Source organism: Spodoptera frugiperda, chromosome 28 (assembly GCF_023101765.2).
Source record: "Spodoptera frugiperda isolate SF20-4 chromosome 28, AGI-APGP_CSIRO_Sfru_2.0, whole genome shotgun sequence".
Lineage (NCBI taxonomy): Eukaryota > Metazoa > Arthropoda > Insecta > Lepidoptera > Noctuidae > Spodoptera > Spodoptera frugiperda.
The window spans coordinates 8,969,823-8,984,800 of record NC_064239.1 but is presented as its reverse complement, the minus strand read 5'-3'; the positions used below and the strand labels follow the sequence as shown (position 1 = coordinate 8,984,800).

The following is a 14,978-nucleotide window of genomic DNA, read 5'->3' as shown; positions in this document are numbered from 1 at the left end:
CTGATTAACTTCCGAAATGATGAAAATCTGGACCAAATTAGCTCCTCTGAATGAACATCTATTTGTGTTGCGTGAACCTTGATAGATTTTAGTTCTAGTGAAGTCATTATAGCCCTTGGTCTGGAATAACTTATATTATCTTCACACAACCAAAATGGTCCATGTTTCCAAATTGAATTTTCTAATAAGGATGTTGGAGTTATGCCTCTGGAAGCTATATCTGCTGGATTGTTTTTTGAGTCAACATAGTGGCATTGTGTTGAATCCAGTACCTCAAGTATTTCAGATGTTCGATTTGCGACGAATGTTTTCCATCTACTCGGGTGATCACTCAACCAAGCTAGAACAACTGTGGAGTCAGTCCAAACATGTAAGTGACTTTTTGAAATGTTCATAATACGAGCCACTTCTAATATTAATCTAGTAACTAAAACTGCACCACATAACTCTAATCGTGGTATGGAAATTTGTTTTATTGGAGCTACCTTCGTTTTGGCAGTTACCAGATTGCAGTGGACCCGACCTTCTGCATCAACTACCCTAAGATAAATAACTGCGGCATATGCTACATTTGATGCGTCTGAAAAACCATGAAGTTCTACTGTTCGAACATCATCTTTAATTTTTAGCCACCTAGGAATCTGAAATTTATCAAGTATTTTTAACCCGCTGCGATAAGACTGCCACTCCATCAATAGATCTTCAGACAATTCTTCGTCCCAATCTAAACCAGCGATCCACAGTTTTTGGATGAAAATTTTAGCGGTAATTATACAAGGTGAAATCCAGCCTAACGGATCATACAAACGTGATATTTCTGATATAACTTTCCTTTTAGTTTCAGGTGTTGGCGAAGAAGGCAGTGGAGGTAAGTTTGTTTTGTAATGAAATTCGTCGGATTTTTGATTCCAGGTAAGTCCAAGAATTCTAGTAGTTTCATCCTCTTTTATTTCCAGATCTCTTCCTTTATCAAGTCTTATCCGATTTAGCAACTCTTCGTTATTGCTTGTCCACTTCTGTAACGTGAATCCTGTTTTGTTTAGAAGTTCATTAAATTCATAATACATTTGTAAAGCTTCTTCTTCAGTTTGGCAACCTGTCAGTAAGTCATCCATATAAAAATCTGTCTTGATTTTGCTTGCAGTAATTGGGTATAATTGGCCTTCATCAATAGCGGTTTGCTGTAATGCCTTGACAGCAAGGTAAGGAGCACTAGATATGCCAAAGGTAACTGTTAAAAGCCTGTATTCTTTTACTTGTGAATTAACATCATCTCTCCATAAAATCCGTTGAAAATCCACGTGATCCTCAGCTACTTTCACCTGACGGTACATTTTTACGATATCTGCAGCCAAACATACCGGATGTTGCCGCCACCGCATAACTATATGCCGTAAATCACTTTGTAACCGTGGTCCAACCATTAAAGTTTCATTTAAAGAAACACCATTGGATCCTTTAGATGAAGCATCAAATACCACTCTCACCTTTGTAGTTAAGCGGTCTTCGCGAACTACAGCATGATGAGGTATGTAAATAGCATCAATCTTGTTTTTATCATTTTCATTGGAAATTTGTTCCATATGCCCTAATGATAAGTACTCCTCAATTACTGATTTGTATTGATCTTTAAGAATTTTATTTTTTGCTAGTTTCCGTTCTAGACTATTTAATCTTTTAAACGCAATTTCTTTTGTATTGGAAGGTGCTGTACTTGATTTAAAAGGTAGTTTTACTATGTAGCGACCACTTAAATCTCTGCATGTGGTAGCAGCAAAGTAATCTTCACATGCTTGCTCTTCAGGGTTAAGAAACGAATTTTCAGAACGTTTTGGCTCTGCCTCTAGTTCCCAAAACTTTTTTAGGATACTATTTTCTTCAACTTGAGCATGCATGTTAAGAACTACATTATGACAAGATGTCACATTATTATGATTGCTTACTTCTCCCGAAATGATCCAGCCGAGGTAAGTATTTTGAGCCATTATTTTACCCGTAGGGTCCTTAATTAAGCCTTCTTTTAAGATTTTGGCATAGGCTCCCGACCCTAACAAAATGTCAATTTTGTTAGGCCTATTAAAATTTGGATCAGCCAAAATCATATTTCTTAGTTCTGGCCAATCCAATAATGAAAATTTCCTTTCAGGTAAAATTGCATTTATCTTCTTAAGCACATAAGCTTTCGTTTCAAAGGTGAAGTTAGGATCCTGCATAGATTGAATATTTACCCTAACCATAAATTTGGATGTCAGATTGCCCTGACTTCCACCTACACCTGAAATAGTGGTTTTAACTGCAATTTTTTTTAATCTGAGTATCTGAACCGCAGCTTCCGTTATAAATGAAGCTTGAGAACCCTGATCTAACAAGGCTCTCAAAACTTGTGGATGCTCGTTGCTCGACCTAACCTTAATAAGGGCTGTAGCCAGCACAACCTGACTTTGAATATTCTGAGCAAAATGAGCTGTAAGATGAGGTTCAGCCGTGGTCTCGTCCGTTGATTTAATTTCAGTCGGAGATGTGGAGGTAATTTTCTCCGTATCTAACTCCGATTTTTGATGCAAGAGTGTGTGATGTTTCCTATTGCAAATTTTGCATTTCATATTTGCACGACAATTAATAATAAGATGATTTGAGCGAAGGCAATTAAAACATAAACCATGAGATTTAACAATATTACGACGCTGCTCGACTGTCTCCTGAGCAAACTTCTTGCAATAACATAAGAGATGTTCTTCGGAACAATGAGGGCAGGATATCTTTGAAATTACATGAAACGTTTTAGAGGTACCTTTAGACTTGCTACTTTGTGGCTCTACAAATTCCAAGGCTCGAAAACGTTTGTCTAAGAAGTCTTGGAAATCTTGGAAGGTAGGAAGATCCTCACAAGACTGACTTACCTGCAATTCCCATTGCTTCCGAGTCTCCGCGTCCAACTTGGAGCTAATTAAATAAATAATAATAATGTCCCAGGCGTCTACCTGAACCCCTAGAGTTGCCAATTCGTGTAAGCAATCGGTCGTTGTATCTAAGAGTTCTTTGAGCGCAACCGATGACTCACCCGCCATTTGTTTTTGGTTAAGTAAACGCCTGAGAACACTATTAGCTAAAAATCTCTTATTGTTATATCTGTTATCTAACATAGACCAACATTTCTTATAATTAGCATGTGTAATCGGAATGTGTTTAATGAGTTGTGCTGCTTCACCTGACAACTGTGACCTTAAGTAATGTAAACGTTGAACATCATCCAAAGCTTCGTTACCATCAATTAATGATAAAAACAAATCTCTGAACGATGACCATTGTGTATATTGACCACTAAAAGTTGGGATACATATTTTAGGTAATTTTGTGATTGACGACTTATTTGCTTGCATGTGATCAGGTGAAACATCACTCAGTACAGATGCCTTAGATTTAGGTAAGGCATTTTTTAAATCTACTTTGTACGTTATAAAAATGTCCATAACATTCTCAAAAACATCATTTTGAACGTAACTGGTAGAGCTCAATTCCTTTTCTGTATAATTTTCTAAAAGTTCGTCATGTTTTTGTACAAATTGTTGATATTGCTTTTCTAATATTTCCAACCTCGAGTCAATGTATGCCTGATTGATTCTGTCTTTCGGTGACTTTTTAAAATTGACGTATCCTTTGTCAATACGACTTTTGAGGTCGTCTAACAATCTCAACTTAGCCTCCATGGTTGTAGACAAAGTATCCGAACTTTTTCTTATAGGTAATGAAACCTTTTTTAAGTCTGGACTGATGGAAATTTTCTATGTCTTTTAGAAGCTGAATTTTTCTAAGTCTTTGACGTTTCTAGGCAAAATCGGGCATAGATTCGGGGTCTCTTCACTTTTTTGGAAATTATTCTAAGTCCCAAGTAATTTCTTCTAAATTATTCTAAGTCCTGAACTTTTTTCTGAATTTTCTAAGTCCTAACTTTTTCTAAGTCCATGAACTATCTAGCACTTGGGACGTTTAAATAAGGCAATGTACTCACAGTTTTTATGGCCACTTCACAAACACTATCTCACTTTACACAACTCCTTGCTCAGCTCTCCTTGGACTCCGCTCGGTTTTCTTCCTCTTCGACGACCGTTGGTTCTGATTTCCTCCACTAGAGGCACTTGTCACTGTACTATCACTATACTATCCGGCTCGAAGGACCTTATGTTTGGGTTGGCGCCACTGTCGCCAAAGAGGTTGAAGTAAAACGTCACACACTCGAACGAAGACATTTATTAAGACATTTTCTGTTAACTTATAGTAATCCATGTAACGAAACCATAGCTCGAATTTTAATCGGCGAACGCCATCTATCGAGCTATGGTACAACTCGTAAAATTAAATTAAATAAATAAATGATTATACAAAACTGTGCTACGCCTGAACAATATCCAACCGGTTACAGGAGGCAAAGGCGGTGCGGCAGAGTCAGGAGCATATTCTAGTGCCGAAACCAAAGGAGGTATATAATAAAACCAACTATATTTTAATATAAAAAAATATATATATAAAAATGCTCAATAACTTAGGTATTGGAATGCGTTTCATAAATTAACCTTAGAATAATGTCATGAAACTAGTCCATGATTCTACTATAATTATTTAGAAAATGAAATAGAACAAAAGTAAGAAAATACAACCTCACAACAGGTCGGGGTGGCTCATCAGCGCAGTCAGGTGCATATTCCAGTGCTGTAACCAATGGAGGTAAGAAAATTCTATAACAAAATCATGTTCATTTTGAAACGTTTAATGAACTTCGCAATATAATTTGTAAATAATAGTATGTTTTAATTAAATAATAAAAATAATTTCATAGGAGGAAAAGATAATGAATCACAGTCACAGGAAGAAGAGGAATCTGCAGAGGAATCCAAATCAGGCGAAGAGAATGAAGCAGAAAAGTCACAGGAAGAAGAGGAATCTGCAGAGGAAGGCAAATCAGGTGAAGAGAATGAGGAATCCAAATCAGGCGAAGAGAATGAAGCAGAAAAGTCACAGGAAGAAGAGGAATCTGCAGAGGAAGGCAAATCAGGTGAAGAGAATGAGGAATCCAAATCAGGCGAAGAGAATGAGGCAGAAAAGTCACAGGAAGAAGAGGAATCCGCAGAGGAAGGCAAATCAGGTGAAGAGAATGAGGAATCCAAATCAGGCGAAGAAAATGAAGCAGAAAAGTCACAGGAAGAAGAGGAATCTGCAGAGGAAGGCAAATCAGGTGAAGAGAATGAGGAATCCAAATCAGGCGAAGAGAATGAAGCAGAAAAGTCACAGGAAGAAGAGGAATCTGCAGAGGAAGGCAAATCAGGTGAAGAGAATGAGGAATCCAAATCAGGTGAAGAGAATGAAGCAGAAAAGTCACAGGAAGAAGAGGAATCTGCAGAGGAATCCAAATCAGGTGAAGAGAATGAAGCAGAAAAGTCACAGGAAGAAGAGGAATCTGCAGAGGAAGGCAAATCAGGTGAAGAGAATGAGGAATCCAAATCAGGCGAAGAGAATGAAGCAGAAAAGTCACAGGAAGAAGAGGAATCTGCAGAGGAAGGCAAATCAGGTGAAGAGAATGAGGAATCCAAATCAGGCGAAGAGAATGAAGCAGAAAAGTCACAGGAAGAAGATGAATCTGCAGAGGAAGGCAAATCAGGTGAAGAGAATGAGGAATCCAAATCAGGCGAAGAGAATGAAGCAGAAAAGTCACAGGAAGAAGAGGAATCTGCAGAGGAAGGCAAATCAGGTGAAGAGAATGAAGCAGAAAAGTCACAGGAAGAAGAGGAATCTGCAGAGGAAGGCAAATCAGGTGAAGAGAATGAGGAATCCAAATCAGGCGAAGAGAATGAAGCAGAAAAGTCACAGGAAGAAGAGGAATCTGCAGAGGAAGGCAAATCAGGTGAAGAGAATGAAGCAGAAAAGTCACAGGAAGAAGAGGAATCCGCAGAGGAAGGCAAATCAGGTGAAGAGAATGAGGAATCCAAATCAGGCGAAGAGAATGAAGCAGAAAAGTCACAGGAAGAAGAGGAATCTGCAGAGGAAGGCAAATCAGGTGAAGAGAATGAGGAGTCCAAATCAGGCGAAGAGAATGAAGCAGAAAAGTCACAGGAAGAAGAGGAATCTGCAGAGGAAGGCAAATCAGGCGAAGAGAGTGAGGAATCCAAATCAGGCGAAGAAAATGAAGCAGAAAAGTCACAGGAAGAAGCTGAATCTGCAGAAGAAGGCAAATCAGGTGAAGAGAATGAAACAGAAAAGTCACAGGAAGAAGAGGAATCTGCAGAGGAAGGCAAATCAGGTGAAGAGAATGAAGCAGAAAAGTCACAGGAAGGAGAGGAATCTGCAGAGGAATCCAAATCAGGTGAAGAGAATGAAGCAGAAAAGTCACAGGAAGGAGAGGAATCTGCAGAGGAATCCAAATCAGGTGAAGAGAATGAAGCAGAAAAGTCACAGGAAGAAGCTGAATCTGGAGAAGAATCCAAATCAGGCGAAGAGAATGAAGCAGAAAAGTCACAGGAAGGAGAGGAATCTGCAGAGGAATCCAAATCAGGTGAAGAGAATGAAGCAGAAAAGTCACAGGAAAAAGCTGAATCTGGAAATCAAACAAAGGAGGGATCCAAATCAGGTAAAAAGTCTGGTTCAGAAGATAAGTCGCAGGAAGAAGCTGAATCTGAGGATCAATCACTAGAGGGATCCGAATCAAGTGAAGAGTCTGGTTCAGAAGAACAATCACAGGAAGAAGCTGAATCTGGAGATCAAACAAAGGAGGGATCCAAATCAGGTAAAAAGTCTGGTTCAAAAGATAAGTCACAAGAAGAAGCTGAATCTGAGGATCAATCACTAGAGGGATCCGAATCAAGTGAAGAGTCTGGTTCAGAAGAACAATCACAGGAAGAAGCTGAATCTGGAGATCAAACAAAGGAGGGATCCAAATCAGGTAAAAAGTCTGGTTCAAAAGATAAGTCGCAGGAAGAAGCTGAATCTGAAGAACAATCACTAGAAGGATCCGAATCAAGTGAAAAGTCTGGTTCAAATGATAAGTCGCAGGAAGAAGCTGAATCTGGAGATCAAACAAAGGAGGGATCCGAATCAAGTGAAGAGTCTGGTTCAGAAGAACAATCACAGGAAGAAGCTGAATCTGGAGATCAAACAAAGGAGGGATCCAAATCAGGTAAAAAGTCTGGTTCAAAAGATAAGTCGCAGGAAGAAGCTGAATCTGAGGATCAATCACTAGAGGGATCCGAATCAAGTGAAGAGTCTGGTTCAGAAGAACAATCACAGGAAGAAGCTGAATCTGGAGATCAAACAAAGGAGGGATCCAAATCAGGTAAAAAGTCTGGTTCAAAAGATAAGTCGCAGGAAGAAGCTGAATCTGGAGATGAAACACAGGAGGGATCCGAATCAAGTAAAGAGTCTGGTTCAGAAGAACAATCACAGGAAGAAACTGAATCTGGAGAGAAATCAGAAGAATCCAAATCAGGAGAAGACTCACAGGAAAATGGATCAAAGTCTGGAGAAGTGACGCCGGGAAAAGAATCAGGGAAAAAATCAAAGGAAGAAGAATCAGGAAAGGACAAACACCCTATAAGGTGTGGCAAGTCTAACAGAAGGAAAAGAAAATCCGACTACATTGAAAAATGGAAGAAATACCTAACTCGAATATCAAAAGGTGAGTTATTTTTCTTTTTTTATGGAATAAGCCGGTAAACGAGTAGACGGATCGCCTGATGGTAAGCAATCAAATTTCTCTCCTGGTATATTTCAAATATCTGTAGGTACTCTTGGCAATGTTTAAAACAACTAAGGACTTGTTTCACAATGTCTAGATAGCCAATTTATATGATGTCAGCATAGTCACTTTGTATCAGATAACTTTGAAATTAAGTACGTAATTTGTATGCACTATCTGTCACGTAAAGCGCTTTTTGATATCTACAGCCCGTGATCATGCAAGAGGAAGGCATCTTAAGAAATTATCAAAACTACGCATACCGAGAACAAAACTCTGCCTTTGTGACGCCGATGAATCGAAATCAACCCCAAAAAGAGGTGAGAATACAATTTGACACCTAAAAATAAGTTTTGAAAATACAAGAGTACAGAAGAATAAGAACTCGCGGCCTCTTATTAAAATGTTCGGTAATCTAAGACGTGCCACAGTCATCATCATCATCATCATCATCAGCCGAGAGACGTCTACTGCTGAACAAAGGCCTCCCCTTGGTCCTCCACGTAGAACGACAAGCCGCCACCTGCATCCACTGGCTCCCCGCCACTCTGACGATGTCGTCGGTCCACCTAGTGGGAGGTCTGCCCACGCTGCGTCTTCCGGTCCGCGGTCGCCACTCAGTCACCTTCCTGGCCCAGCGGCCATCAGTCCTCCGAGCGACGTGGCCTGCCCATTGCCACTTCAGCCTGCATATTTTGAGAGCTATGTCTGTAACTCTTGTTCTTTGGCGAATTTCCATATTTCGGATTTTGTCGCGCAAAGATACTCCGAGCATAGCTCTCTCCATCGCGCGCTGGGCGACTCTGAGCCTTTCTAAAAGGCCAGCAGTTAGGGACCATGTCTCGGTACCGTACGTCATCACTGGCAACACACACTGGTTGTACATCCTGGTCTTCATTCGTGCCACAGTGTGTGTAGTTAATTCGTTTGTTGTTTTTATCTGCATAACCATTCCCTCATAATATTGCCAAAAAAGTAATCTCCTAATATTTTTTGTATTTACAATGAAAATCTAATATGCGTGAACTACATCTTTTTCTTTGTGTATCATTTATCGAAATAGAATGTTAACTGTGTTATAATTTGTCATTGTATCACTATTCCAGAACATAAACATAAACTTTTTAAGCACGAAAAACATGAAGGGCACATGAAACGCGGTGGACACAAGAGACACGAAGGGCACAAAAAGCATGATGGACATAAACGGCTCAAAGGACTAATAGAAAAGCTAAAACGCCACAAAAAACCCGGACAACAAGAAAATTGATTTAAATTATCTTAAACACGTATCTACTATCTATCTATGGTAACGGATTATTACATCATCATAATAAATTATTGAAGCAAGCAATTGTATTGTTTTATTTCATTTTAACAAATAATAGAAATTGGCATCAAACCTATACAATATGTACGTAGTAGAAGGAAACCGGTGACGATGTTAATGGTATTTATACATAACTAGCGACCCATCCCAACTTTGCATGGGTGCAATGGCAATATTATGCATGTATTATACATATAAACCACCCTCTTCAATCAGTCTATCTATTAAAAATCCGCATCAAAATCCGTTGTGTTGTTTTATAGATTTAAGCATACAAAGGGACATAGGGACAGAGAAAACGACTTTGTTTTCTACTGTGTAGTGATTATAAAACTAACACAACAATGTTGTTCTAAAGTAACCATTTTCTACACTAAAATTGAATAAATTCTTAGAATATGTTTAGTAGATTATACAGGCTTATGCCTGTAGACAAAATATCACACACACATCAAATATTGCTTATTCACCTTCGATAAACGAATTTTCTGTCCAAAATTTGAATTTCAAAGAAACTATAAGAAAAAAGAAATCACCAATGTCTTTGAGGCGTAGACGTGATAGGTTCTACATAATGGATTGAGTATAAAACAGAAGGTAGACAGGATCCGAAACGAAATCTAATTTAAAAATAAATAACCCTCTGTTGCAAATACGTCTTGTATCCATAGTCGGGAGAAGTGCAAGGGATATTGTGCACTATTGTGGCTTTTGTAGTTTAAATTGTTTTGGAAATCCTATGTACAAGTTATATATTCTGGACTACTACTATTGAATAGTGATAAAACGCTACGATAGTATTTAAGAAGCCTGCGAAAAAGTTAAAAGCAAATTGTTAGCTAGCAACAGGCAAGTCGTTGCAACAATTGCCATTCTATATTAACTAACTCAGTTTCTTCAAACAACAAATAGTTAAGTAATTAAAACTCCGTAAAATTATTTTAGATTTACCTAACAACATTTTAAAAATAGGTTCCTCAATAAATCTATGACAATTTACTTACATAATCTTCTTCCAAACAAATTATCGCCAAGTCTTACCATTCTATTCTCTATACAACGTGTAACAAAAAGGGGGTATATATATTAATTGCACGGTTTCTAGATAACATAACAAACGATACGGGAAGGGCTTTTTAAACTCATGTTTTCATGGAACGAAGTGAACGTGACCCCTGTGGTGGTGTGATACGTTTGTATGATGATTTAAAATCAGGAACCATGCGACACCAAGTATTTAGTACCATTTTTTTAAACGTATTTTAAGCTAAAACTTTGTGGAGAGATTCCATTCAACTTGATGTATATGGGTATTTTGTTACACGCTGTAAATATCAGAGAGTAAGTAGTAAGATAAGTTCTAAATATCTTAATGGAAAGTAAATATATAAAAATATTGGTAAAAATACCATTTCATAGGACACTGTATGCATGACAAAATACCATTATAACACATTTACGTACCCTTCAAAATAGGGAATTTCGTTTAGGGTATGACATGAGGCGAGAGAGCCACTTAAAGTGGTTTGAAACTACATCTGTGGACGCAAATCTCATTTACCTTTTACTATACATTTCCAATAAGACTTCGGGAAAATGTATCTAATAAATGCCTTCAAAACCTTGTACCAAATGTGGTTTTGAATAAGATGTTTTTATGTTAATAAAAGTAACTTCATACTTTTTATATCCTAAGATAATGAGCGGAAACTCAGAATTAACTTGACAAGAAATCCAATTATTGAAAATATTTTAGTTTAAAAAATAACATTGTCCCACACTAGATTTTAATCATCCATTTGTGGATCACACAAAGAGTTGCTAATTGCGGGGATCGAACCCGATACACGTTGCGTGGCCGTTTGCCCAGCCACTACGCCAGAGTCAAATATTAATAAATTAAGGGTGCATTTCCACCAGTGATATACTATGTGCTATGAAGATGCGCCGCCGCAAAGTAAGTAATGCAGGTTCACTGGTTGAAAAGCACTCTAAGACTGAGAAAAAAAAATTACGTCAATGATTGCTTACAGTCTCTCAACTCTCAATAACAATATGTAACCAATAAGGAAATAAAGCTTACAAAAAAAGTAAAAAAAAAAACATCACACGCAAAATATATTAAAGATTTATTTACATAATATAATTTTCATTATTTACATTATATTTCACATCAGCTCTCGTATTTCATACAAAATAATACATTCGGCACATTTTCTATTGTATAAAATACAATTGTCATTCTTTCATTGTAAATACATACTTATTTTATTGTATCACAGTTTTTTATCGTTAATGTGTTGTATTTACATTATAAAGAATATAATATATAAGGAACGAAACTTGTCTCACCACTATCTTATACTTATTTATGAACTTGAAAAGGTAATTTATACTAGATATTATATGTATAGTGTATTGATAATAATCATTACAATTTTCTACCTGTAACCATTATCTACATACAGAATTAAATACAATTGCTTCAAACCAGCTTAATTGGAAGTCATTGGGGGAAGCCTATATTCAATAGTGGATGTCCTGTGGCTAATACATATAATATGATGATGGTAATGAAGTACAATCAAATTGATTTTTATAATAACTATCGAGATACATACTTAATTAACTAAAAATCACGGTTTATATACGTACATTAATGTAGTAAAGCTTTACTAGGTTCGAGTCAACAGAAGAACTCTTCTTTATGAGGAGCGTGGGCAGACGCAGTGACGTCACGCAACCTACTGAAAACTCCATCTGTGACTGGGAACTAGTAAAACTTTCCTCCATTAATGTACGTGAGTAAACCGTGATTTTTTATTAAGTCACATTGACAATAAATAGATAGTCAAGTGTATTTACATAAAATTTTAACACATTGATCTATTTAACAAAATTATTCATTGTAAACATGATATAAGTATCACACGAGAATTCTTCAACCTTTGCTGTATCATGCATACGTAATTTCCTAATATGGAATTACCACGACTTTAATCCAATATACGCTTAGAATCGACACACACAAGGTAATAAATGAAGTGCTACTAATATGACAGTCTATACAAGCATTAAACACACAAAGCAACTTTATATCTGAAAATTATAAGTGCGGGAGAACCATGCTTCGGCACGAATGGGCCGGCTCGACCGGAGCGATACCACGGCCTCACAGAAAACTGACGTGAAACAACGCTGGCGTTATGTGAGTGAGGTTACCGGAGGCCCAATTCTCCCACTTTCCCAATTTTCCCAATAATTAAATATCCGAAAATATATAAATTTGTAACTGTTTAAAAATAAATACGCTATTTCTCTTTTATTAACGGGTTTGTTATTAATAAATTAATGTAAACAGTGATTGATTTTATACGTATACTGTATAAATAATAATTATTATATGATACTTTTAAAAGGTAGTCTGAAATAGCTTGCTTTTTAACGAACTTATGGCACAGACCTATGAAAAGTAAAACATAGGTACAGACGACTTTAAAAGATTTATAATAGAAAATTATTGTTGTATAAAGTCCATTTAAATCTATTACTTAGGTACATATTTTGAAATCATATAGACCTTTATATATTTGGTTAATTGATTATGTTATCGCCTGTACCGTTACCAACATTTTTTTACAAAACCAAGGCAAAATCTTAACCAGGGCATAATTATCAAATTATGATAAAGATTTGCCTTAATTTTGTGATGGTATAAATTATATTTCCAAGTCTAGGACTACGATCATCATTATGGCCTATCATAGTCAACATATAACATATATAATTACTAAATAATGGTGAAACAGTTTAACATCAATATGTTATATAGAACAGAACACACTGCATACATTGTCACGTTCATAAATCAAATAATTTTATTAATTTTAACACAAAAAGGTACTCGAACAATAATTAAATAATTCTTTTGTACAAACAAACATGCGTAGACACCATTTCGTGTATATTTAACTATATTGCTCTACCTTCTTAGGTATAGGCGTCTTCTGTAGAAGAATCTTGGTATCGCCGGTCCTGAAAGTAGAGAAGATACGAATTATAATTTTATTATAACTTTCATGAGACGTTCGAACGTGACGATTCGCGAGCGCGACAATCGACGCGTCGTGTGTCGCGAAATGCTGCTCATGAATAAGAGCCTCTAGCATGGCTTGAAACTAGTCGAGTTCCTCGTCAAACAGTTATGAGAGTAAGCCGATAACATATTATTTAAAATACGAATAAGACATTTTTGAAATATATTATTTGTTTGACTATTATTTTTAACAAAAATAATTATATTCGAAATATATTTAGTCTAATATTAATAATATTATGTACCCAATCCATTTTAAGCAATAGCAAAAATCAGTCACCACTTCGTTTTCATGCTAATAATTCTTATATTTTCTAATACTTTCAGTACTAAATCCAATACGAATCGACCGTAAAGCTTCGTGATCTAAAATCGTGAACATGTTCACAAGACTAAGAGAACAATCCCTTCAGATCCGCAAACAATGCCAGCACATTAAACTACCCTTTATATCAAAATACATAACACATTTTGAACTTTATTACAAAAGTTTAAGATTGAAAATGTATATAATTAATTTGGCTTAGTTATAAACTAATTGTCTAGACACGATCATAATTTACTCAATACAGTAGGTACTTAAATAATTTATTGCAAACTAGCACTACATATATCTATGGCTTTGCTGATGTAAAACTTAGAATTTTCTTGAGTTGTTTCAATTATTTTTTATTTAATTTACACTTTTTAAAGGTAAATACATAAAATAATATACATCTATTTCTAATAGTCAAACTTAGCTAAATTTTAATTCTGGAATAATATCGAGATAAATAGTAATCTATGCTACTGTAAATAAAGTTTTCAATGAAGAAAGAATTGTCCAAATCGCTTCAGTAGTTTCGCAGTATATTGAATGCAAACAAACAAACAATTAATTTATTCTTTCTTCTATAATAGTAGATAGTAGGTAGTATCTAGATACTTTCAAATATATAGACACTTATTAATTTGTATGACAAAACATATAAACGGATATTTAATTTTGATTGGCAACAATATTTACAAAATCAACCCCAAGGTTATCAGAACAAACTAAATTACTTCACTTATGTTTTTGTACACATTTCATATTCATTGTGTTACAGTAATAGTTTAGTAATGATAATAGATAATAATGTTAATTTTAAACGTTTAATTTAAATGTTTAAATTGTCATTAATTTTAATTTGAATGCCTATGTAAGTAAATACTCACTGCCGCATTCAAAGACATTTAATGATTACTTGAACGCTTCCTTAATAACGATTTTGTTCCGAAAACAATTACTATGGACTGGGTTAAAAACCATTACCAAAAAAAAAGCGGTGCCCCATTCTAGGATTTCCTCCTGTATCGAAGGTGCATTTACACACATACAAGTTCACATACACATGACACCCAGACTCGAAACAACAATTTGTGGATTACACAAAGAGTTGCACCGTGCGGGAATCGAAATCTCTACACGGTACGCGGCAGCCGGTTGCCCTGCCATCACGCCAACCGTGCAGTTAAATGACTTGAGTATGGCAGTTACATTACTCTTTAGAATTTTATATTTCATTGTAATGGGTTAGTAGACAGAGTAAAGAAAAACTACTAAGTCCATCAGTTAAGTATATGATTTAAACATATTAAACATATTTTTTAATAGGGGACAGTCCTATTACCTTTTATACACCGGGTAGAATTCCGGACTCCATTGCTATGAAAGCAACATTTTCGAAAACGTGTTATAACTACGTATCCGTCGACCACATCCATTACTTGCGTGATACAAACACAAACCAAATAAAACCAATCAAAGCTTTTAATTCATAAATACAACAGAACCATTCAGCTATTGT

General features: G+C 36.1%; 2 protein-coding genes across 7 annotated transcripts in view; one reads left to right on the top strand and one right to left on the bottom strand.

The window, feature by feature from the left end:
- Positions 1-9,077, top strand: part of LOC118265093 (ribosome-binding protein 1) — a 30,783-nt gene extending 21,706 nt beyond the window's left edge. For all 6 annotated transcript variants that reach the window (XM_050705987.1, XM_050705985.1, XM_050705988.1 and 3 more), the window contains 11 exons: positions 4,421-4,477; positions 4,666-4,722; positions 4,835-5,050; positions 5,141-5,896; positions 5,960-6,229; positions 6,293-6,418; positions 6,482-6,775; positions 6,932-7,087; positions 7,166-7,663; positions 7,933-8,043; positions 8,830-9,077. In XM_050705987.1, coding sequence (XP_050561944.1) covers positions 4,421-4,477; positions 4,666-4,722; positions 4,835-5,050; positions 5,141-5,896; positions 5,960-6,229; positions 6,293-6,418; positions 6,482-6,775; positions 6,932-7,087; positions 7,166-7,663; positions 7,933-8,043; positions 8,830-8,993 — 2,705 coding nt within the window. In that variant the 3' untranslated portion in view covers positions 8,994-9,077. The remainder of the gene's footprint in view (positions 1-4,420; positions 4,478-4,665; positions 4,723-4,834; positions 5,051-5,140; positions 5,897-5,959; positions 6,230-6,292; positions 6,419-6,481; positions 6,776-6,931; positions 7,088-7,165; positions 7,664-7,932; positions 8,044-8,829) is intronic.
- A 2,088-nt stretch (positions 9,078-11,165) lies between these two features.
- LOC118265094 (uncharacterized) overlaps positions 11,166-14,978 on the bottom strand; it is a 45,985-nt gene continuing 42,172 nt past the window's right edge. The window contains exon 5 of the mRNA XM_050705990.1: positions 11,166-13,088. Coding sequence (XP_050561947.1) covers positions 13,036-13,088 — 53 coding nt within the window. The 3' untranslated portion in view covers positions 11,166-13,035. The remainder of the gene's footprint in view (positions 13,089-14,978) is intronic.